The sequence below is a fragment of the Sinohyriopsis cumingii genome, chromosome 14 (genome assembly GCF_028554795.1).
Source record: "Sinohyriopsis cumingii isolate HCF-2022 chromosome 14, ASM2855479v2, whole genome shotgun sequence".
NCBI classification, from domain to species: Eukaryota; Metazoa; Mollusca; class Bivalvia; order Unionida; family Unionidae; genus Sinohyriopsis; species Sinohyriopsis cumingii.
In genome coordinates this window covers 19,168,447-19,193,217 of record NC_142974.1, presented here as the reverse complement: position 1 = coordinate 19,193,217, position 24,771 = coordinate 19,168,447, and the positions used below count along the sequence as shown (strand labels likewise).

Below are 24,771 nucleotides of genomic sequence, written 5' to 3'. Positions count from 1 at the left end.
AATGGCATATTAAAAAAATGTGATGGGATATTTTGTGAACACTGCAAAACAAAAGTTTGCATCAAAATGCTGATCATGTCTTTTTGAACGTGTCAGTGAGTTTTGAGACAAAGACTATATTAGGGTGTGATCTGTTGTATGGCTCAGTTTGAGCAGTTTTCTCACAGTGATGAAGAACTTTAAAATGTACAAGGAACATGTTGAATTTAATTTGATGGAGTAGTTTATATTTGATGAAACACCATCATACAGTACCACATAGACTGTGTTTATGGCAAGAGCAATACACTATCAACTTTGCACTAATTGCTCAAAATTGTTTGTATAATTTGTATGCATTTAAATTTTCAGCATTATTGGTCAAATTGTGTAAAATACACATACATCACTTATCTAGAGCTGTATGAAACCAATGTTTGGAAACACCTAGCCATTCAGTGTGGAAAGCAGGTGACCATTCAGTCATTGACTTTTACAGAGAAAATTCCATGGGGGTAGGGGTGGAATGAGAATGGTCATTGAGAGCAGGTGACCATCATATAAGGGCATCAGTTAGAGCAGGTTTGATTGCATTCTGTTTTTTTTTAAAGTGCCAGTTATGTTGCAAATGATAGAAGACCTTGGTTACAGGAAGCTGTTTTAATTTTACAAAGTCAACTTTAAAAGAAGATCAATACCTTTAGATACAACATTTTTACTTGATGACTTGGTTTTAGGAAATGTGTCATTGAAGAGTTGTACAGTTACATTGACAATTTGAATGTGTTCTTTGCATTCTTACTTGATAGTCATTATCAGAAATTCTAAATGAATCATGTATATAGTTACATGTATTTTGTATCTGAAATGTTTTAACTTAATTAAGAATAAATCCTTTTTGTCTTTTCATCTTTAGGCCCAGGTAGGTAAAATTAGTTGTTCTTGTTGTCACAGAGTGACTTTTTTGGGTCATAATTATTTTGTAGGTATGATTGATGTTGCTTGCCATATCTCAGCACCCATGTACTTGTTTGTTTTTATGTATACTGCAAAGTAATTTTTTTCCTTTGGTTATTAATTTTCATGGTTTTGCAAACACAGAGGAAGCATTGTTCACTGAGTCTTCCAGTTAGGGAGTTGCAGCAACTGTAACAGCCATGAAAATTGGTTACCCCACAAAAAAGTGTATTCAAAGTATTCAGTGTATGACATAAAATTTTAGAGCTGAAACAAATACAAAATTTTCCTATTCAGATATTCACTGATTTTAATAAAGCTGTTAAATTCAACATTTTTCTGCTTTTCAGCTTTGGTATTTATTGATGCACCTGCCAAGCCAGATTGTAAACATGGAACTCAGATTTTCTCTTGATAAATGACATTTTAGGATTCTTGAGTATGCTTTGTATGGATTCAGACTAACAATCTAATTAATGCAGGGTTTCTTTACCATGTTGATCTTCAGACATGCTTTGACCAAATTCGGGCATCTTACCAGTTCACATCAGTGGATACGTCTTGTCATCCAGTTAAGCAATCAGCATTGACCTGTTGATGTGTTTATTCAAAAAGTGGACATGAGCCATATGAATCCATGCTTGTAACATTGCTTTTGCAGGAAAAGTATGGGTTGAGTTCATGCATGCACAGTTACAGGAGATAAAAAATGTAAAGAAAGTCACACACTGTTTTTAATAACACATAGAAACCATGGATACATAAATAAATAATCACAGACCAATATTATATTAGACATAGAAATCATGGATGGCAAAATAATATTCAAGAGTTAAATGAGAAGTAAATTATGCCTAGCTGTTGAGTTTATTCTATTGACAATACCAACATAACGTTGGAGGTCTGCCTGTGTGAAAAAACTTTGGCAACTGATGAAAGTTTCATTGTCATTTCTTGATAAACAATACACCTTGAAATGAATGTTGCTGCCAAGATATCTAAACCATACAAGGAAAGACCAAGGTATTAGATCTAAACCTTAAAGGAAAGACCAAGGTATGTTATATAACCATACAAGGAAAGACCAAGGTAATTGATGTAAACCTTACAAGGAAATACCAAGGTATTAGATATAACCATACAAGGAAATACCAAGGTCAAAGATCTAAACCGTACATGAAAATACCAATGTTTTGGATCTAAACCTTACAAGGAAATACCAAGGTATTTGTCATGTTCAAAACTTCACAAGGAAATACCAAGGTATGTTATATAACCTTACAAGGAAAGACCAAGGTATTAGATCTAAACCTTACAAGGAAAGACCAAGGTATTAGATCTAAACCTTACAAGGAAATAACAAGGTATGTTATATTACTTTACAAGGAAAGACCAAGGTATTAGATCTAAACCTTACAAGGAAATACCAAGGTATGTTATATTACCTTACAAGGAAAGACCAAGGTATTAGATCTAAACCTTACAAGGAAATAACAAGGTATTTGATCTAAACCTTACAAGGAAATAACAAGCTAATTGATCTAAACCTTACAAGGAAATACCAAGGTAATTGATCTAAATGTTACAAGGAAATAACAAGCTAATTGATCTAAACCTTACAAGGAAATACCAAGGTAATTGATCTAAACCTTACATGAAAATACCAAGGTATGTTATATAACCTTATAAGGAAAGACCAAGGTATTTGATCTAAACCTTACATGAAAATACCAAGGTATGTTATATAACCATACAAGGAAAGACCAAGGTGTTTGATCTGAACCTTACAAGGAAATACCAAGGTATTTGATCTAAACCTTACATGAAAATACACAGCAGAAATCAAACAAGTTACTCAAATATATGATGGTGCCACATGTTGGCAATGAGAGCTGGTTCAGTTGAGCTGGGTCACCACTCCTCCAATCAGATTGTGTTTATAAATGTCCTATACAACAAGATAATCATGATAGACTGATTTTTGTTTCTTGTAGTTAGTAGTAAACTAAAAAAAAATTGAATATTGCAAATGTGCTGAAAATTAATTTTTGAAAAGTGAATTGTTTGTTTTATTGACAAGAATTAGTCTGACTCCCATGGAAGTTTTTGGTTAGATACGTTTCAGCTCTAAAATACAAATTAATCCATACGCTTCTTAGCTTTAACTCTGGTCCTGTCTACAGTGCAGCCTCCTATTGCGGTCAACTGAACCTTAAACAAAACAACCATTGTATTATATCCAGCATGTTTTTTCCCTTCATTTTACCATAAAGTTCTGAAATATTGCTCATAGTTAAATAATTTCCTGTCCTCCCCAATTTTGACTCAGTTTTTTGTTGTTGTTGGGGGGTAATTTTGAAATGTGCAAAGCATATAATGAAAGCAAAAAGGCGAACTTGTACAAATTTAAATTATTTAAATTTTTACATTAACAATCAATAACACCTATTTTAACAAGTCATCTCTCATACCATACACAGTGAAAAACTATTTTATGTCGTGTTTTGCATGACGTTGTGATTGTATTAGTCTATACATGGAGATAGGCAAAGCCGTTTTCTTATATGTATATCCATTGTGGGGGATTGGATAGTGTTTAAAATGGTAAATGGTTCCCATTTAGGGTTGAGAATTTTTGTGGATTCTTACCTTCAAATATTTAGTCAATACTGAGCAAATGGATCAGACTATGTTAACAACCAAGTAAAAGTTTTAAATTTACAATTAACTGACTTGCTTTAAAAGATAATCAAACTAACTGATACAAACTTGGGAATAGTTCTAATCATGTACTGTCCACTCTCTGATCAGATTTACTCTGACAAACTCATAAGTCCTTTCAATTCTCCACTCTCTAAACCAGGTTTGCTCTGACAACTCGCAAGTCTTGTAAATTCTCTACTGCTGTTTTCATTGGAGACATTTTTTCATGCAGCCCCCATTGTTTTATTTTCACAAATTAAATTCAAATTGAAAATTTTGAAAACACCTTGGTTTAATACAAAATTCAACTTTCAGGAGGGCTTATATTTTAGGAACAATTTTGCTGGGGTGCACAAGGCATGTTTGTGCATATATACTCAAGTTCCATACTCATAGGTGCTTTAAAATGCTTCAAATGTTTCAAAAACCTCTAGCTAACTAAACAGTTTGATGCTTACATTAGTTCATGTTAATTGTATCTCAGGTATGTCCTTGTCCTAAAGCCTTGCTTTTTCACGAAGTACATGTGAATATAACTCCTCCTTGATTATAAGATTTAAGGTCCCTACATTTTTTATGCTGTAATATCTGTTTGTTTTACTGTCCATCCATCCATCCCTGCATCCAAGCCATCCATCCTTCCATCCATTGATTTGTCTGTTAACCCATTTGCCCAAACGACTGGTTCATGATTTGCTTCATCCTGCATCAGTCTGTTCAACCTACTGTTTGTTACTGTATTTTCCTGCAACTGGAAGGAAATTTGCTTCATCCTCCATCTGTCTGACCATCCAACTTTCCTTCCTTCTGCTACGCCATTTTCCCAAATCACTGGATTCAAATTCACTTGACTTAGTGGTCCTGTTTCCTTTTGAAACCCGACCCAAAGGAGGGGTGTTATTTGAGACTGCCTCCTCTATGGTCACTTTGAGAGCTAAAAATGTCCAAGGTTCAGAAATGTAAAATACAGTATTTTCAGATATTTCTCAACCAGATAATGGCTGATATTTAGAGTAAGAAGTTAAATCTGCAATTGTTTTTAATTTTAACCCTTGTGTCATGGTTGTAGGGATTAACAACGGCTGACATTTACAGTGGGAAGTTAAATTTATAATGACGTTGGGTTTTAATCCCTGGGTCCCAGATGAAGGGATGAATTGACGGGTGATAATGACAGGGATAGATAACAAAATGTTGTGGAGTTGTCATGACCATCATTTTGAACTATGGTATCTCAAGTTTCATTGCTTTTCACTTGGTTTATGGTCTTTTCTTAGACTTTGGATTACAGGATTCATGCTTATTTATTGCAATAAATTGCATAAAAATAAAACAATTGCACAAAATTAATGCTTTATTTTTGCCAGCCCTACGTTATTTAATGCAATAAAATTATCTGCAGATACCCCCCCCCCCCTTTTCAGATGGCTATATTATATTCTAAGTTCTAGAATGGACCACTCTCAAGATTGTCATAACAGGCTAATGTAAAATTCCATCTTGAGATATTTTTAACATTTTAGTTAATGTGGGGCCTGGATATGTTTCAGTCATTAATGATTAAATTATCATTGCTTTTCAATCTTTTTTTTTTCCTACAAAACTAAGCCATAACTTTTACTGTTCATGAAATGCTGTTGCATTATAAGATGGTGGTTCTTTAAGATTGAAAACAAAAGAAGTTTTCGTGGAAAAAATGGTTGGATTAATATTTTGAGCTTTAGTTAAGTCTCAGTAAGTTGTACTTGAGAAATCAACAATTACATTGATCTCTTAGTTCATTCTTGTTTTGTTTTTTTTTCTTCAGTTTACTAAAGTTTTCATTTATGCACCAGGGATATTATGTACCAGTACATGTACTAACAAATTTATTAGAAATTTAGGGTGCATTTAAAACAAAGCAAACTACCTGAAAAATTTAAATTCTCATTCTGGTTTGCAGGTCATATTTCAAGTTTTGAATTCCTAGGTAAACATTAAAGTGGAATATGATTTTCCTCAGTACTTATCACTTTTAATCTTTTAATTTTCATTTTTGCTTGCGTGCCATAAGTGCAAGTGAGCTTGTGCTATGGCCCTTTATTCATTGTGCATTGTGTTATTGTTCTTCTTCCATCAACAGTTGCTTCTGACCACACTGATAGTTATATTTCTGATCTAATTTTGATCAAACATGGAATGTAAGCTTATCTTATCAAAGGCTCAGATGATTTTGATTTTTATCAAACTTGAAATGAGGGCCAAGATCATCAAGATCAGGGGAGAGCAATGCATATTAATTGGGTGATCATGCGTCTGATATGCTGAACTTGTAGTCACTTCTGAGACATTATTTTTTTGTCGGATTACATTTGACCATACTTGGTAAATATTGTCTTTACCTGAAAAAAGACAGATGAGGGAGATCATGTGATATTAACGAGGTCATATTTTATCTGATTCAGCTGTCTGCCAACTATATCCAGTCAGATTTTGAGCAAGTATTTTTAATCCTTTATCAAGGTATTGGATGAGTTTATTTATAAATAACATCTATTCTAGTTTACAAGTTAATGGATGAGGTCTTCACCATTCTCAAGACAGTATTTTGATCTGATTTTGCTGAAACTCCTTAAATAAACTTGTATCATCGATTTCTTTGACATGTTCTGTACCAAGTGAGATCTGTTAATATTAATTGGGCAACTTTGCAGCTGTTTCACTGAACCTATTACCACTTTAATGAGGTGATTATGCATATGATTGGCTGAACATATTGCCACTTTAATGATGTGACTTTACATCTGATTGGCTGAACCTATTGCCACTCTAATGAGGTGACTATGCATCTGATTGGGTGAACATATCACCATTCTAATGAGGTGATTATGCATCTGATTGAACCTATTACCACTTTAATGATGTGACTTTACATCTGATTGGCTGAACCTATTACAACTTTAATGATGTGACTTTACATCTGATTGGCTGAACCTATTACCACTCTAATGAGACTTTGCATCCAATTGGCTGAACCTATTACCACTCTAATGAGACTTTGCATCCAATTTGGCTGAGCCTATTACCACTCTAATGAGCTGACTATGCATCTGATTGACTGAACCTATTACCACTTTAATGATGTGACTTTACATCTGATTGGCTGAACCTATTACCACTCTAATGAGGTGACTATGCATCTGATTGGGTGAACATATCACCATTCTAATGAGGTGATTATGCATCTGATTGACTGAACCTATTACCATTCTAAATGAGGTGACTGCATCCAATTGGCTGAGCCTATTTCCACTCTAATGAGACTTTGCATCCAATTGTCTGAGCCTATTACCACTCTAATGAGGTGACTATGCATCTGATTAGATGAACATATCACCATTCTAATGAGGTGATTATGCATCTGATTGGCTGAACCTATTACCATTCTAAATGAGGTGACTGCATCCAATTGGCTGAACCTATTACCACTCTAATGAGACTTTGCATCCAATTGGCTGAACCTATTACCACTCTAATGAGACTTTGCATCCAATTGGCTGAACCTATTACCACTCTAATGAGGTGACTATGCACTTGATTGGGTGAACATATCATCATTCTAATGAGGTGACTATGCATCTGATTGGCTGAACCTATTACCACTCTCAAACTTTATTTCTCATTCAGTTTGATAGAAATCATTAAATAGAGTTATTATAAATAAGATGATGGACAAGTTTTATTATGATCATGATCAATACATACATATTATGCCTTTATCTTTGGAAATAATTTGTATCAGACTTTGGTAAAATGGGATTAGGATATTGTGGGGGAATGTGTGAATGGTCAACTGTTGGGTTATGCACTCTTGGTGAACACTATCTGGCCTAACACAGCGTCATCTTTTGCAGTGTGAAAAATATATAGCCAACATGTAAACTGTGCAACATATGTAACTAATCTTCTCATCTGCAGAATAACAAAATTGATCACTAAAAGCAAATTTATATCACATACAGCTTTATAGAAGTTGAATGTTTATTATGTTAGATTGTCTTGCTTTGTCCAGATTTTGCAAGCATTTAGAAGTTTACATTTTGTTTTTGTTACAAACATGTATATCATCCCATGCTGTTTTGCTCAGCTGGTCAAAGACCAGAAGACCTTATGTAATGGCCTGCTGTCCAGCATCCAGCTGTACATTAGCACAAGTTTGTGAATGTTATCTTCAGAGTATTGCTAGGTGGAAATGGGGATTTCACTAAAAGACTTCCTATCTTGTTTAGATGGATTCCCTCAGGTATCCAATGTGATTGTAATGGTGCCATTGTGAAAATTCTTTTTAATGCTTGTTCTGAATGGTTGGTCATATCAACAGAGTTTTCACTAAAAAGAAATCCTGATACAGCTATTTCTTCTGAATGGATTCATCTTGCCAAATTAAAAAAAAATGCCACTTAACTCATTCAGCACCAATCCCGCCTGTAGGCATAATGAGGCAGTACCCTACTTTCAAGCACTGTAGCATCAAAGTCATTTAAGATATACCAAAGTGGGTGGTATTGCATTAAAGCAGATAGATGTAGCTTTACATTGATACCAGAAAATCTGTACTGTCTACTCGCATTACAAAATGCACAGGGGAAAAGGTCTTTTTAGACCAATTTTTTTACACCAAAAATGTGCTCGTTGTCAGAATTGGATTTGTGTGTGGATTTTAGTCTTTTTGGCCTGTGGTCTAAGGCAGGCTTATCTGAACTGCACATAGATAGGTGAACCTTTGCAAAAAGTAGAATAAGTTGGTGGTTGGGAGTAAGAAATGGTTAGGAGTCAAAAATGATGGGTCAAATAAGCGAGAGAAAAAAAGAACTCCAACATTTACTTATCTGCACATGCAATAGCCAAGTAGCCAATGAAAAACACTGTTTCTAGCACAACTAGGCCTCAGTCTAAGTGAAAGACTCTTAAAAACAAATGTATTTAGATGTATTCAGAATTAACCTCCAAATGTGTTTCCTATACCCATTTCTTGTGAAAATGATAAAAGTCTCTGGGGCCAAATGAGTTAATGCAATCTGCAGATCCTATGGTGATCCAACTTACAAAATGGCTACCTTAATGGCCATTTTTAAAATCTACTATATCAGTAGTAGCACCTATTTGATGTGACTGCACTATGGGAAATTAGTCACAAGCAAGAGGGTTTTTCTTTTCTAAATTTAATAGAACTCTCGTACCTCTAGTTCTTCATGCAGACTGCCTGCACTATCTTTGACCTGGCTTATAAACAATCCTAGCAGACTTCAGAGAGAGCATTCCCTGAAGACCTTTTCTAGAATTGAACTTCTAGTCTGATTGTGTTATTTGCAGACCTTTTATCTAACTCTAATCTACATATCAAAATACACAAAATCTAAATTATGTACTAATTAAAAAAAAGTCATATATCTACTCTCCATACACAATCTTTTCCCACTGATACTGTATGTTAGAATTTCCAAAAAATATTATATTAAGTAGGAAATTACTTGTAAACTTTATCCTTATGAGAAAATTATTTCAAAATTAAATTATAACTACCCAACTCTATTTTGAGCACTATATACCTACTAAAAGAGATTCAAATTTTCCAACAATTGGTCACTAATTTTAATGTTTAAGTATTAAGGCAAACTTGCTATAACTGATTTTAATCAGCTTTACAAACACATAATTCAACTGTCATAATGACTTCTTTGTTTCAGTTTCTCAGCTAGCACTGCAACTTGACACCATTGCGTTTCAGTTGCTGCTGATAATATGGTATTGACCCTCTAAATATAACATCGACTAAAAGGGCAACTCTATCATAGACATACAGTTATTAAATTAATGGAGAGAATCTAGAAAAATTTATACACAAATATATCTTCTCTTCTAAAACTTATAAAATTACCATAGTACCAGAAATAACTAGATTGAGTCCTATAATACATCTCTTAAACGGATGGTCACATTCACATGGCATTTTCACTGAATTACTAGTTTCAATATTATGGTTAATACAACTTTAAAACCTCCTTTAAATTTCCCAAAAGTTGTTTTGTCCTTGAAAAGTCCTTGAACTTGCTGAAAAACTGAATTTACCAAAATTTTTATTTCGTCTGATTTATTATAAAAGGTAAAACATGAGTACAGGTAAAATATATTACTTTTTCATTTTATATATTCCAAACATAATGAATAAATAAATTAAATGGGATAACATATCAAATACAACAATGTAGATAATTGATGAGATAATGCATGAACAATGTTGAATTTTCATAAGACAGAATACACCTTGAAAACATTTCAATGCTCTTTGAAAACATTTGAATAATCATTGAAAAATCATTGAATACTTAGCTGTTTCTGAATTAAAATGATACTGATCTGGCTTCTAACATGGCACAATCATGGCCATCTTGAAAATCCTGTCACCATTCCTTGTGAACCCAGTGATGGCATTGATGTGGGATTTTTCCTGTTTGAAATACATAATGGTTTCCAAGTTAAAATGGTGCAGGTCTGACCACTAATGGGTCCACAATTTTATGAATGTGTTTAAGTGCAGACCTAATTGATCTTGGAGTAAAGACAAAAATCGTTGCATTGCATTTTTTCATTTTTTACATACCCATTTTACAACAGGTCTGTGACCAGCAGAGCTTATGGGATGGTCTTTTGTCTGTTGTTTGTCATACATTGTCCATCTGTCCATAATATGCACAAGTTTGTTAAACCACTGCTTCTCTTAATTAAACAACTTGGAGGATTATGAAACTTGGTACACACATTCATCCCATGATGTAGTTGGTACTAAATGAAAATGGTGTCAGTATGGTCATCAAAGTGGCCATTTTCTTCTGAATGGATGGTCATAATTATCAACATTTAGTTTTCACTAAAAGACTTCTTTTGATGTGTAGTTGGTCCCAAATGAAAATGGTGCGAATCTGATGTCCAGTATGACTTCCTAATTGGACATCTTGAAAATCTTGTTACTGCTTTTCCTTCTTAATGGAAAGTTTTCACTAGCAGACTTGTTATGATGACTGGTTGGTCCTAAATGAAATGGTACTAAACTGATATCCAATATGGCCACCATAGTGTCCATCTTGAAAATCTTGCTACTGCTACTCCACCGGACTGGATGGTCATATCAGTATCAGGTATTTATTGAAAGACTTCTTATCATGTCAAGTTGATCCTAAATTAAAATGTGGATGATCTGATGTTCAATATGACCACCACAGAGGCCATCTTGAAAATCTTAATTTTGCTAAAAGTAACATTGTCAATAGTTTTCACCAAGAGACTTCTTATGATGTCTGATTGGTCCTTTGAAAGAAATGGTGCTGATCTTATTTTTGATATGCCTGCCACAATGGCCATCTTGTAAATCTTTTTATTGCTAATCCTACTGAAACAAAAGTAATGTTGCCATACGGTTTTAACCAGAAGACTTTTTATGGTGCCTTATTGATCCAATTTAAAATGTTGACATCCAGTATATTCCACCACAGCTGATAATTTGGAAAACTGAACAATGCAACGATGGTTTCAACACTCTGCAGTTAAAAGGAAGAAATGGTCTTTTCTTGAATTTCTGGAAATTCTTTTCAACCAGTAGAGACTTGGTCCCTTCAAGGATTCTTGTATTTTGTGCTGTTTATTCATCCATTAACATTTGTTTCGCTGGACCATAAATTTGTCTTGGTTAGAGCAATTTTCATGAAACAAATTGCCCAGATATTGTATCATGCCTAAGCAGTGCATCTCATCCAAAAACAATTCCCTTATGCTTTAAAGCCAAGCTCGTGACAAGGGAAAGTGTAATTTTGTCTAGTTGTTGGTGTTGTTGTAGGATTTAACGCCATTTTTCAACACACGATAGGCTATACATGGCGGCCAGTATTAATGGTGGAGGAAGAACCCGGGAAAACCCCGGAAAGAAACACTGACCCACGAGAAGCTACTGGCAAGCTTCTCACATACCCACATTGGCTGAATCCGAGACTCTAACCCACGCAGACAGAGGTGAAATGGCAGTGATCCATAATGGAGAGCGCTTTAGACCACTCGGCCACTCGGGCCCCCTAATTTTGTCCAGATAATAGCTTTAAATGTAACTTTGCCCAGTTATATATGATGACATGTCATACACCATAGTCCTGCCCACCCCACCCCTGGTCAAAGTCAAGGCAAAGAAAAATGCAGTAGACAGATATACTGAAGGTATCAATATACCTGACACTTTTTAAGTTCTGCTGGCTGAAAAGACTTTCCTGGAATCCGTCAGTTTCTTCTGTCCTTGAATTCCTTGTAACTGCTGAGTGCTGAGGAAACCCTGGTATTCTTGAGAAACCCAAACATACCAAATTTCTGAAACACCTTTTGCATGTTTGTGTTCACAATATATCTATACGCAGCTTATCCAAGGCATTCTTCAGATATATCCCAAAACTGGACTGAAAAAAATCCATTCCCAATAGTTTTTGTTCTCAAAACATTCTCAGTACCTCGGACATTAAATCAATGTCAGAAAGCTGCAAATCAACTTAATTTTTGGAATAGAACTAAATACAAAATCGAATCAAATCAGCATGTTTACAAGTTAAATTAAGTGCTACATCAGTACAACAAATGGCACAATATATGCCCATCTTGGGACCATTTCCTCTTATGGCCTTGACCTCCAAGCATTGGGATTTGACTACAGTATGATGTGAACCTGTGTAAAGTTTCATCAAATTATCTGTAGGTCAGTTAAAATGTGACAGCCTTAATAAGGAAAGAGGCCAACGACTTGCATTTTCCCTGGCCTTGACCTTGAGGTAGGTTCTATAACTGAATGTAAGAGATATTGTCAAATGAAGATATATAACACACTAACGATTAATTAAAATAGCATCAGAGGTTCAGAGGTAAGACCAGTATGTTAATAATGGTCATTGATTAATATTTTACCTTGAGGTGGCAGTACGCGGCATGGCTATGGTATGTGACACCTTTCTAGACATAATACAGTAACTGGTTAAAGTTTCATTCAAATATTTTCAGTGACTCAAAAGCTGCTCTCTAGACCAAGGTACATGTCAGACTGCCATCTTCCATTACTTATGGAAAGGGGCGTGCCTTTCAAATGTGATACAGTGTCTATACTAGATACAGTATTGGTACAAGTTTCATTGACATTTTGCCAGGAGTATAACTTTTGCACGACTGAAGATATTTTCACTCAACTTTGCCTGAGTATATATCATGACTAAACTGTGTGTTAAATACAATAGTTATGCCCCCTGCTTTGAGGTCAAAGTCACAGCAGGTGTAAATATAGTTCTGTGCTTTTTGTCCATGTCTGTATAACATTAGAACCAATGAAGATATTGCAATAAAACTTGTGCTAATATGATATCTAGGACAGCTGAGAATTGAAATCTACATGTTGTGGAGTAAAAACAACCTTTTCTAAGAGTTTAGTATTTTGAACAGTCATTTAGGGAATTTTAATACAATACTCTATAAAAATGCTGCATATGTAAAGCTATCCAAATGTGTTAGCATATTTGTTACAAAATATAATACTGTAGTTTTTCAAAAGTTCAAGTTAAATTTGTTATTTTTTCACTGCATAATGAATATTTTGTATTGACCTTTTAAAATGATAATTAATGAACAAAGGCAACAAACACATTTTTGTTGTGAGAAATATACATGTAAAATTAAAATCAGTTTCAAATTTTCATCATTTAGACCCAAACAAAATCATTTTTAGATACTTCATCTTTCAATTGACTGTCTTCCTTTATATTTCAACAGCAGCATCCAAACATAAATAGATATGTTATAAAAAAATTTAATTCTTCAAACCATTGTCAAATATTAGCTTTTACCATTTTTTTTATAACCTTTTGAAGCTTTTAAATTCATGATCACATTATTTTTCCTCACAGAATTTGTTCCACGGCCTGCAGTATCCTATGAAGACCCTCCATTGTACCTCTGTTTGCATATGGGCAAACCTATCAACAAGGAGGTATTTTCCCCAACACCGATAGAGTCCTACAGTAAGAAGAGGAAGAAGGCCGAATACTGGTTTTCTATTCCCAGAGAGAAGTTAGTGATGATTATAACAGTCAGTACATAGAGGATTTGCTTTGTCCATCCATGGATAATGTTGCACCCTGAATGAGGCTAAGGGATATTTTTCCACCTGAAACTGTCAATGCCCCTAAATTAACTGATTCCGATGTCTTGATCATTATAGTGGGGACATAGGTTCATAAAACATTCTCTTCACAGGGTTCCCACGCTATCAGAAAAAAGTTGGGAGAAATGATACTTTTTTTAAAGGTCCTAGAATTTCGCAAATATTGATGAAAGTCAGGAAATCCCTGGGAATTTTCTGCCACCACTTGATGCCTGAAACAATCACGTGATTGAGTTGTAACTAAACTGATCGTAAGTTAAATTTATCGAGTTCTAACCAGAATATTGGGAGGGTGTAGTATGGATAATTTGGTTGCTTGCAGTAAACATATATGCTGAGACAATCCAGATGCCCATTTGATTAGATTTATCTAGTAGACTAGCTTGATATCTTTATCTTTCCTTACATGGAAGGTACGAAAACCAGTCTAATATCTTAAGAGGCCAACATGGTGGTGGTAAAGAGTAGCCACTTACCAGATGGCCTAGCAAACTTTAAACATTGTTAGATCGAGTGATACATGCATGAAATCGATATGAAAATTACTTATTTTCTCAGAAATTATGAGTATTAAAATCATTATGTCTTTAATCTGCTGAAAGACGAGAAAAAATTAGGTCGTTGATGAAATGTGACCTGGTACTCTCGATTTGCATTGCTAGTCGCATGAGTACACAATTCTAACAACCCACATTTTCAAATGTTGTAGGGAAAAAAATAAAATGTTAAATGAAAGTTACTTAATGGTTGTAAAAAAAAATAACAAAAACGAAAGAACACAAAATTCTCCATATTTATATATTCCAAGAACAACTTCTGGAGTTTTGTTGTATCACGTGACTACCACGTTGACATGTGTACTCTGCTTGATAAATCAGACTGGCTAGATTGCTGGTTTTTACAAAAAGTAACTGACTTTCATTTAATATAATTGAATTTCTGTACAACAACATTATAAAGAAGTTTGTTGTTGGTATCATGTGACTGTTGGACTTCTGATGTCATCATTTGAGATTTGTGAAGTCATGTGACTAGTAATGCAAATGGTGAGTACTGGGTTAGGTTTCATCTACACTATAGTTTCATCTTGTCTGTCGGCAGATTAAAGATAATAATGATTATAATACTTGGCAGTTCTGAGAATATAAATCATTTTCCTATCGATTTCATGCAGGTATGAATCGATATAACATAAGTTTAAATTTTCTAGGCCTGCTGGTAATCGACTATCAAAAGTCGCTACTGCACGATGGCGGCAAATTCCAATTTTTTTATGTGCAGTTGTTATGACCCCCACACCCCAACCTAAATGTGCTAATATGAAAAATTATGTGGGAATATTTGGAGGAAACTCAGATTAGAAAATGGACTACTATTCGTTTTAAGCCAGATTTGTAGTCAAAATTGTTGAATCTCAGAGCTGAACTGAGAAATTATCATCCTTTGTATTATATATTAAAAAAAACGATATGAGCCCCTATATCAGTACAGAATTTGGGACTTGTTTAACGAATTACAGGAAAACAAGTTGATTTTACAGAAAATTCAGTCCTTGTTTATACAATAGTATATAATTTTGAAGGTCTTTTGTCAAAATTTAAATCATATATAATTTAAATCAACCCATTTGAAAATGTTTTTTAAATGATGGATTTTTAAAAAGACCATCTTAAGAAGCTTAGGTTGTTTGAAATATCTTGTTTGGGATTTTATTGGCACAGATAAATTCAGGGTTAAACTCTTCATTAGAAGACAATAATCTAATTATTTGTGTTTTTTTAAATATAATTTAAATGGAACTGTTCACTTTCTATAAGATGCATATATATATATATTGCTATAGAATTCTTTAGAATTAATGGTTTGAAAGGAAACAAAACATTAATTTATGTTCATTATGTTGTTCCCACTTAGCAGCATAATGCAGCAAAATAAAGTTAAAATTTTTATTCTGTATATTGAAATGACTTTACATGCCAATTTATAGGAATATAATCAAACTTGTTTTGTGTGATACATTTTGTACCTCTGTACATGATCATCTTTTCTGACTTAAAAGTTTTGGAGAGTCCTGAAAGAGAAACATCTTTAGATTTAGAAAATGCATGTTTTATAATCTAAAATGTTCATTAATTCCATTCAGTAATGGTCATATGTGCACCTTGAAAAAATTAATTAATTTCATCCTGGAAATGACCTGGAAACTTATCTTTCGAAAAGCGTGGGAACCATGTCTTCAGTTCATGCGAGCTGCAACACAACATGCATCCAAGCATCTGCCTCAATTTGTTGTTCTTTGTGTTCAAGCTGTAACTCTTGTGCCAATACACTTACTGAGACCCATCTTGTAGCTTGAATACATCAGTTAATAAAGTTTTGTTGCACACCCAAACTGGATTGTTGTGACCTACTGTCAGGAGCAGAGGTGGCAAAAATGCGGCCCATGGGCTGGACCCAGCCCTATGACCGGGTTTTATCCATTAATTTACATCATAGGGTGTGGCTTTCAAAATCTCTCATCAGGTCCATGTACTGGTCAAAGTCGTTGATGCCTGCTCTAGAGTTTGTTCATTATTGCTGAATTTTTTTTTATTTTTTATTTTTAAAACTGTATTTCAATAATTTATTACCTGTTGCCTCCAAAGTTATAATGTTGATGGATATTAGGATTAACAAATATTGTGCAACACAGCTAGATGACAGTAACCTACTTCTTCATGACTGACTAGAAAATATTTAGATACACCAAACAAGTGGGAACTCTTGATCGTTAATAATGTCAGTTATATTTTTAAAGAGGAGTTATTGAATAATAATTTGTCCTATATATGGACAAGTTGTGGTAAGTTTTTGCACTTGGTATTTGCTTTCCAACTCACTAAAGGAGTTATAAAGCACCTTGTTCAAGTTAAAATTCATCCAAAAAAGACTGTTTTACCTAATAAAGTTGTAACCCTGCTTGATATATTATGGCCAGATGTTAACATAAGGCAATAATTTAGCACTATTAAGGTTTCTGGAATGATAAAGAATCTCTCTGATGGTTGCACTGTATCCTTTTTCAATTATTTTGTTAGGGTAGATCCCCTTTATGCCTTCTTTGTCCAGTGGTCCCCAGATATCTACGGGGATGAGGAGGATATTGATCCAGAGAAGCGAGGGTTCGTGGTTATTGATGAAATGGAAGATTCAAGTCCCATAGAAGAGTTGGACGTTCTGGATGAACACTTTGGTCCCAACTCAAACTTCCATAAGGACTGGGAGGTAAGTTTTTAAAAGCTGTAGGTCATCTTGACATAGTACAGTTGTTTTGTATTTCACAATTCAATTTTTATAAAAGGAGTTTCTTGGCCTGGATATATGAGAAAAAAAACATTTCTTCTAAGACTAATGATTTGATATTGAAATTCCGAGCAAGAACACCTTTTAAAACTATGCAGATGACCACACCAATAGACGGATGCAGGAGGTCATGGGTTCAATCCTCACCTGAGTCATACCAAAGACTTAGAAAAATGGTACTAACAGCTCCCTCACTTGGCGCTCAGCATTAAGAGGTTAGTGTTAGGACTGTTCGGCCTGGTATCAGGATAATGTGGCCGGGTGGGACATCATGCTACATGTCTGTGGCACACTGCAGACATCGTAGCGATATGACTGAAAAATTGTTAAAGCTGTGTTAAAAATCCAAATCACACACACAAACCCCAGTGGAATTGCCTTGAATAATCCAGAAACATGATAGCCCTGTGCCCTGGGCTTCTCACAGTCTTACATGGGTCCCTCTTCTTTGAGTTACTTCACCAGGGAACATGTTGATTTTTGTCTCGTCTATATGAAGTAGAGGAGAGCTCTTGTACAGGCCCAATTGTCATTGGCATCCACACAGACATACTAAAGTATACTAAAATGTTCAACCTTACTGTATATCAACATTTTTCCTTCCTAGAGCCTGATAATTGTTTGGAGGTGGGTTTCAAAGCACCTGTCCCTGCCTAACTTTGTACATGCATGTACAGTAGTTGTACATTAATGGTTGAGTTTTACATTTACAAGCTCACAAATTAATTTATGAGCAACAGTTATTTTAACATCAATTGGCTGAGCTGGTTACTACATTAAAGGACACATTTTGTACAAGATTTAAAGAAAGCCCTTGGTTTAAACACTTGGCAGAATCGTTGATGTTTTAATGTTTTCATTTTAATGAGGCTATCTTGCATCTGACATACAGGCATATTACCATTTTTAAATCTACTTTTTAATAAAATGTGATTAAACATAGCATGTAGGATCATATCACTAAGATCTTTGACAAGTTTGATGTAAGCAGCATCCATGCATGTTAATGAAGTTATCTTGCATCGGATTCACAGCAGCATTTGTTACTACTGTGAAGGCTGTATTTTTGGTCAGATTTCAGTTAGCCTTGCAATATATAGGCTGTATTTCTGGTCAGATTTCAATCAAACTTGAATAAAGATCGTATTTTGAGTCAGATTTCAGTTAGCCTTGCAATATATAGGCTGTATTTCTGGTCAGATTTCAATCAAACTTGAGTAAAGATTGTATTTTGAGTCAGATTTCAGTTAGCCTTGCAATATATAGGCTGTATTTCTGGTCAGATTTCAATCAAACTTGAGTAAAGATTGTATTTTGAGTCAGATTTCAGTTAGCCTTGCAATATAAAGGCAGTATTTCTGGTCAGATTTCAATCAAACTTGAGTAAAGATTGTATTTTGAGTCAGATTTCAGTTAGCCTTGCAATATATACTAGGCTGTATTTCTGGTCAGATTTCAGTCAGACTTGCTATATATGGGATGTATTTATGGTCAGATTTCAGTCAGCATTGCAATATATAGGCTGTATTTCTGGTCAGATTTCAATCAAACTTGAGTAAAGATTGTATTTTGAGCCAGATTTCAGTTAGCCTTGCAATATATAGGCTGTATTTCTGGTCAGATTTCAGTCAGACTTGCTATATATGGGATGTATTTATGGTCAGATTTCAGTCAGCATTGCAATAGATAGGCTGTATTTCTGGTCAGGTTTCAGTCAGACTTGCTATATAAGGTTATAGTCATGAACAATAATAATAACAGAAAGATCTCAGTATGCTCTGATTTCTGTTCATTTGTGATGCAGTTTACCCAAGTGAGGAGGGCATGTGGGATACAACCACATCATAGATCCTGAAATCACAATATTTGTCAGTTCAGATGTTTTCACTGACATAAACTCAAATGAGAAACCAGGCATTGTCTTCTTTTTTTTTAAAAATTGTTTATTCATATATACATTAAATAAAATATAAATGTCACTAAACCCACTTGAAAGATTCTTTCTGTTTCTTTGTCAGGCAATCAATAAAGATGTTGCGAACTCAGCTTAATTCAGAGGTGACTAGGTCAAGTTAACACATTTTCTTTGTTTGAAAATCACTAAGATGTCACAAGCTAAGTTTGGTTATTATGTTTTCCCAATTATTTAAACACTTTCTAACCACAAAGAATGAGACAAGAGAGGTGTGAAAGCTGATATCCAGGACATAACAAAGGCCCTATACTCGAATGATCGACCCAGGGTCCGTTCTTGAAGATATTTCATCATGCCCTCACACCATGCATTTCATTTTTGCTATATTGCCTTGTGGTATGCCCACAGGTGATATCATTAGAAGAAAAAAAATCTGTGAATACAAGGCCCAAATTATGAAAAGAAATGAAAGATACTAGCAACAGCATATAACTTTTGCTATCATCCTCCATGACTTTTTTTAGGGTACCAGATTGAATAAAACTTAGTCATCTGACTTCAGTGAAAATGTCTGTCACTTAGATTTTACATGTTTATGAGGCAGCAAGTCTGCTTCTTGAATAACTAATTTTGAATACAATACACTCGTATAACATACTGTTGTTGGTTAAATTCTGCTGTATTGTTTGTGAAAGAATAAAAATGATTTTTATAAATAATTAGTTTCTAGGAAATCCATTCATCACGAAATGATTACTAAAGTAGCAAGAAATGCAGAACTGAAAATGACAAGTTTTCAGGTGCAGTAAATAATTAGGTCAGTGATTTCTTTGGGGTGGGGGTCCCAACTTGTTTGTTAGCTATTTTCAGATCTACTTGGCTGCCATGTTTAATTATCAGGGAAATATGTCCAACAAGAGCCATTAGAATTTCAGGATCCCAGGCCATATGATGGTAGTCTTTGACATGAGCATATGACATTATTATGGATATGATCTCATTAATATAGGAAATATTTATTGAAGTTTTAGTCATGCCGGTAAACACTAATTTCATTCATGTCCTCCGATTATGAAATTTGGGTCCGATTTCCCTATCCTACACCATTGTGTATGATGAATTATGTTTGTGTTGAATTTCCCAATCCTACACAGTTTTGTAGGATGGATTCTATTTGGGTTGGATTTTCCAATCCTACACAGTTTTGTAGGATGGATTCTATTTGGGTTGGATTTCCCAATCCTACACAATTTTGTAGGATGGATTCTATTTGGGTTGGATTTCCCTAATCTACATATTGTGTATGACGGATTCTATTAGTCTCGTGTAAAAATATTTAAGATAATAAGTTGAAATTTTAACTTAAAAATGTAACAGTTTAACAAATACATAATCTTTGACATATTATAAAGACCATTTTGAGTTTGTATTTGGACTGCAGTTCAGGAGCTTTGAGAATACGGGCCCTGTCCCTGATGCTGACCATGTATTTTCAAAAGCTTTTATACATCAAGGTCGAGGGGCCCCGAGTGGCTGAGTGGTCTAAAGCGTTCTCCGTTACGGATCACTGCCATCTCACCTCTGTCTGCGTGGGTTCGAGTCTCGCATTCAGCCAATGTGGGTATGTGATAAACCTTGCCAGTAGCTTCTTGTGGGTCAGTGGTTCTTTCCAGGGTTTTCCCGGGTTCTTCCTCCACCACTAATACTGGCCGCCATGTATAGTCTATCGTGTGCTGAAAAATGGCGTTAAACCCCACAACAACAACAAAAATACATCAAGGTCGAAATCCCAAACTGACAGCCTTTAAAGTTAAGTAGAATAAAGCTAGAATCACATTACTTTTAGATTTTTAAAAAATTTTACTCAGGACTCTCAGATTTTGATAAGCCTAAATATTTTATCTGATTTTTCAATTTTGACCTACAGCTCAAAATGTTTAGAGAGTTCAGGACCAGGTCTCTTGCAGTCCTAGGCCTGTACATAGAATACAAGACCAGGTCTCTTGCAGTCCTAGGCCTGTACATAGAATACAGGAACAGGTCTCTTGCAATCCTAAGCCTGTACATAGAATACAAGACCAGGTCTCTTGCAGTCATATGCCTGTACATAGAATACAAGACCAGGTCTCTTGCAATCCTAAGCCTGTACATAGAATACAAGACCAGGTCTCTTGCAATCCTAAGCCTGTACATAGAATACAAGACCAGGTCTCTTGCAATCCTAAGCCTGTACATAGAATACAAGACCAGGTCTCTTGCAGTCCTAGGCCTGTACATAGAATACAGGACCAGGTCTCTTGCAGTCCTAAGCCTGTACGTAGAATACAAGACCAGGTCTCTTGCAATCCTAAGCCTGTACATAGAATACAAGACCAGGTCTCTTGCAGTCCTAGGCCTGTACATAGAATACAGGACCAGGTCTCTTGCAGTCCTAGGCCTGTACATAGAATACAGGACCAGGTCTCTTGCAGTCGTATGCCTGTACATATAATACAGGACCAGGTCTCTTGCAGTCCTAGGCCTGTACATAGAATACAGGACCAGGTCTCTTGCAGTCCTAGGCCTGTACATAGAATACAGGACCAGGTCTCTTGCAGTCCTAGGCCTGTACATAGAATACAGGACCAGGTCTCTTGCAATCCTAAGCCTGTACATAGAATACAAGACCAGGTCTCTTGCAATCCTAAGCCTGTACATAGAATACAAGACCAGGTCTCTTGCAATCCTAAGCCTGTACATAGAATACAAGACCAGGTCTCTTGCAGTCCTAGGCCTGTACATAGAATACAGGACCAGGTCTCTTGCAGTCCTAGGCCTGTACATAGAATACAAGACCAGGTCTCTTGCAATCCTAAGCCTGTACATAGAATACAAGACCAGGTCTCTTGCAATCCTAAGCCTGTACATAGAATACAAGACCAGGTCTCTTGCAGTCCTAGGCCTGTACATAGAATACAGGACCAGGTCTCTTGCAGTCCTAGGCCTGTACATAGAATACAGGACCAGGTCTCTTGCAATCCTAAGCCTGTACATAGAATACAGGACCAGGTCTCTTGCAGTCCTAGGCCTGTACATATAATACAGGACCAGGTCTCTTGCAGTCCTAGGCCTGTACATAGAATACAGGACCAGGTTTCTTGCAGTCCTAGGCCTGTACATAGAATACAGGACCAGGTCTCTTGCAGTCCTAGGCCTGTACATAGAATACAGGACCAGGTCTCTTGCAATCCTAAGCCTGTACATAGAATACATGACCAGGTCTCTTGCAATCCTAAGCCTGTACATATAATACAAGACCAGGTCTCTTGCAGTCCTAGGCCTGTACATAGAATACAGGACCAGGTCTCTTGCAGTCCTAGGCCTGTACATAGAATACAGGACCAGGTCTCTTGCAGTCCTAGGCCTGTACATAGAATACAGGACCAGGTCTCTTGCAGTCCTAGGCCTGTACATAGAATACAGGACCAGGTCTCTTGCAGTCCTAGGCCTGTACATAGAATACAGGACCAGGTCTCTTGCAGTCCTAGGCCTGTACATAGAATACAGGACCAGGTCTCTTGCAGTCCTAGGCCTGTACATAGAATACAGGACCAGGTCTCTTGCAGTCCTAGGCCTGTACATAGAATACAGGACCAGGTCTCTTGCAGTCCTAGGCCTGTACATAGAATACAGGACCAGGTCTCTTGCAGTCCTAGGCCTGTACATAGAATACAGGACCAGGTCTCTTGCAGTCCTAGGCCTGTACATAGAATACAGGACCAGGTCTCTTGCAGTCCTAGGCCTGTACATAGAATACAGGACCAGGTCTCTTGCAGTCCTAGGCCTGTACATAGAATACAGGACCAGGTCTCTTGCAGTCGTATGCCTGTACATAGAATACAGGACCAGGTCTCTTGCAGTCCTAGGCCTGTACATAGAATACAGGACCAGGTTTCTTGCAGTCCTAGGCCTGTACATAGAATACAGGACCAGGTTTCTTGCAGTCCTAGGCCTGTACATAGAATACAGGACCAGGTTTCTTGCAGTCCTAGGCCTGTACATAGAATACAGGACCAGGTCTCTTGCAGTCCTAGGCCTGTACATAGAATACAGGACCAGGTCTCTTGCAGTCCTAGGCCTGTACATAGAATACAGGACCAGGTCTCTTGCAGTCCTAGGCCTGTACATAGAATACAGGACCAGGTCTCTTGCAGTCCTAGGCCTGTACATAGAATACAGGACCAGGTCTCTTGCAGTTCTAGGCCTGTACATAGAATACAGGACCAGGTCTCTTGCAGTCCTAGGCCTGTACATAGAATACAGGACCAGGTCTCTTGCAGTCCTAGGCCTGTACATAGAATACAGGACCAGGTCTCTTGCAGTCCTAGGCCTGTACATAGAATACAGGACCAGGTCTCTCGCAGTCCTAAGCCTGTACATAGAATACAGAACCAGGTCTCTTACAGTCCTAGGCCTGTACATAAAATAATGAAACAGGTCTCTTGCAGTCCTAGGCCTGTACATAGAATACAGGACTAGGTCTCTTGCAGTCCTAGGCCTGTACATAGAATACAGGACTAGGTCTCTTGCAGTCCTAGGCCTGTACATAGAATACAGGACCAGGTCTCTTGCAGTCCTAGGCCTGTAGATAGAATACAAGACCAGGTCTCTTGTAGTCTAAGGCTTGTGTTTAGAACACAGGGTCTTGTTTCCTAGTGTCAAAGTGTGTACGTAGAGCAAAGGGCTGGTTTGTGACTTCATTATGTAGGACATGTCTTGCCAATGACTGGATTTTAACTGGGGTATGTAGCACATGACTAGCCATTCACTGGTTTGGAATTTCATTGTGTAGGACACGTCTAGCCACTGACTGGTTTGTAACTTCAGGATGTAGGACACGTCTAGCCACTGACTGGTTTGTAACTTTGGTATGTTGTACATGTCTAGCCATTGACTGTATTGTAGCCTCAGTATGTAGGACATGTCTAGCCACTGACTGCTTTTTAACTTAGGTATGTAGGACATACCTAGCCATTGACTGCATTGTAGCTTCAGTATGTAGGACATGTCTAGCCACTGATTGGTGTGGAATTTCATTGTGTAGGACATGACTAGTCATTGACTGGTTTGTAACTTCATAATGTAGGACACGTCTAGCCACTGACTGGTTTGGAATTTCATTGTGTAGGACATGACTAGCCATTGACTGGTTTGTAACTTCATAATGTAGGACACGTCTAGCCACTGACTGGTTTGTAACTTTGGTATGTTGTACATGTCTAGCCATTGACTGCATTGTAGCCTCAGTATGTAGGACATGTCTAGCCACTGACTGCTTTTTAACATACCTAGCCATCAACTGGTTTGTAACTTCTGTATGTAGGGCATATTTCTAGCTATTTGATTGGTGTACGTGTATTGCCACTGACTGGTTTGTAACTTTGATATGTGGACATGTAACAAAGGATTCATCTATTCTGTTTATCATATATTATCTTTCTTTGTAGGTAATAAGCAAAGCAGAGGCAAGCAAAAGGAGGACAATCACCTTAGAAGAACCTCTTCCTCTACCAGAGCTCATTGGGGGGTCAGCAATTCTGGACATATTTCATGTCACTGAGGTAATGTTTTGAAGTGGTACTGTATTTCTTGCCAAATCTACACAGTTTTATGTTATGCT

General features: G+C 36.2%; 1 protein-coding gene across 16 annotated transcripts in view; it reads left to right on the top strand.

Annotated features, from left to right (window-relative positions):
- The window catches only part of LOC149783365 (oxidation resistance protein 1A-like), a 227,964-nt gene that overhangs the window by 175,336 nt on the left and 27,857 nt on the right, over positions 1-24,771 (top strand). For 13 of the 16 annotated variants that reach the window (XM_089931584.1, XM_089931583.1, XM_089931585.1 and 10 more), the window contains 4 exons: positions 5,582-5,608; positions 13,599-13,761; positions 16,933-17,119; positions 24,599-24,712. In XM_089931584.1, coding sequence (XP_089787710.1) covers positions 5,582-5,608; positions 13,599-13,761; positions 16,933-17,119; positions 24,599-24,712 — 491 coding nt within the window. The remainder of the gene's footprint in view (positions 1-5,581; positions 5,609-13,598; positions 13,762-16,932; positions 17,120-24,598; positions 24,713-24,771) is intronic. The other 3 variants (XM_089931593.1, XM_089931586.1, XM_089931580.1) reach the window with 1 other exon arrangement.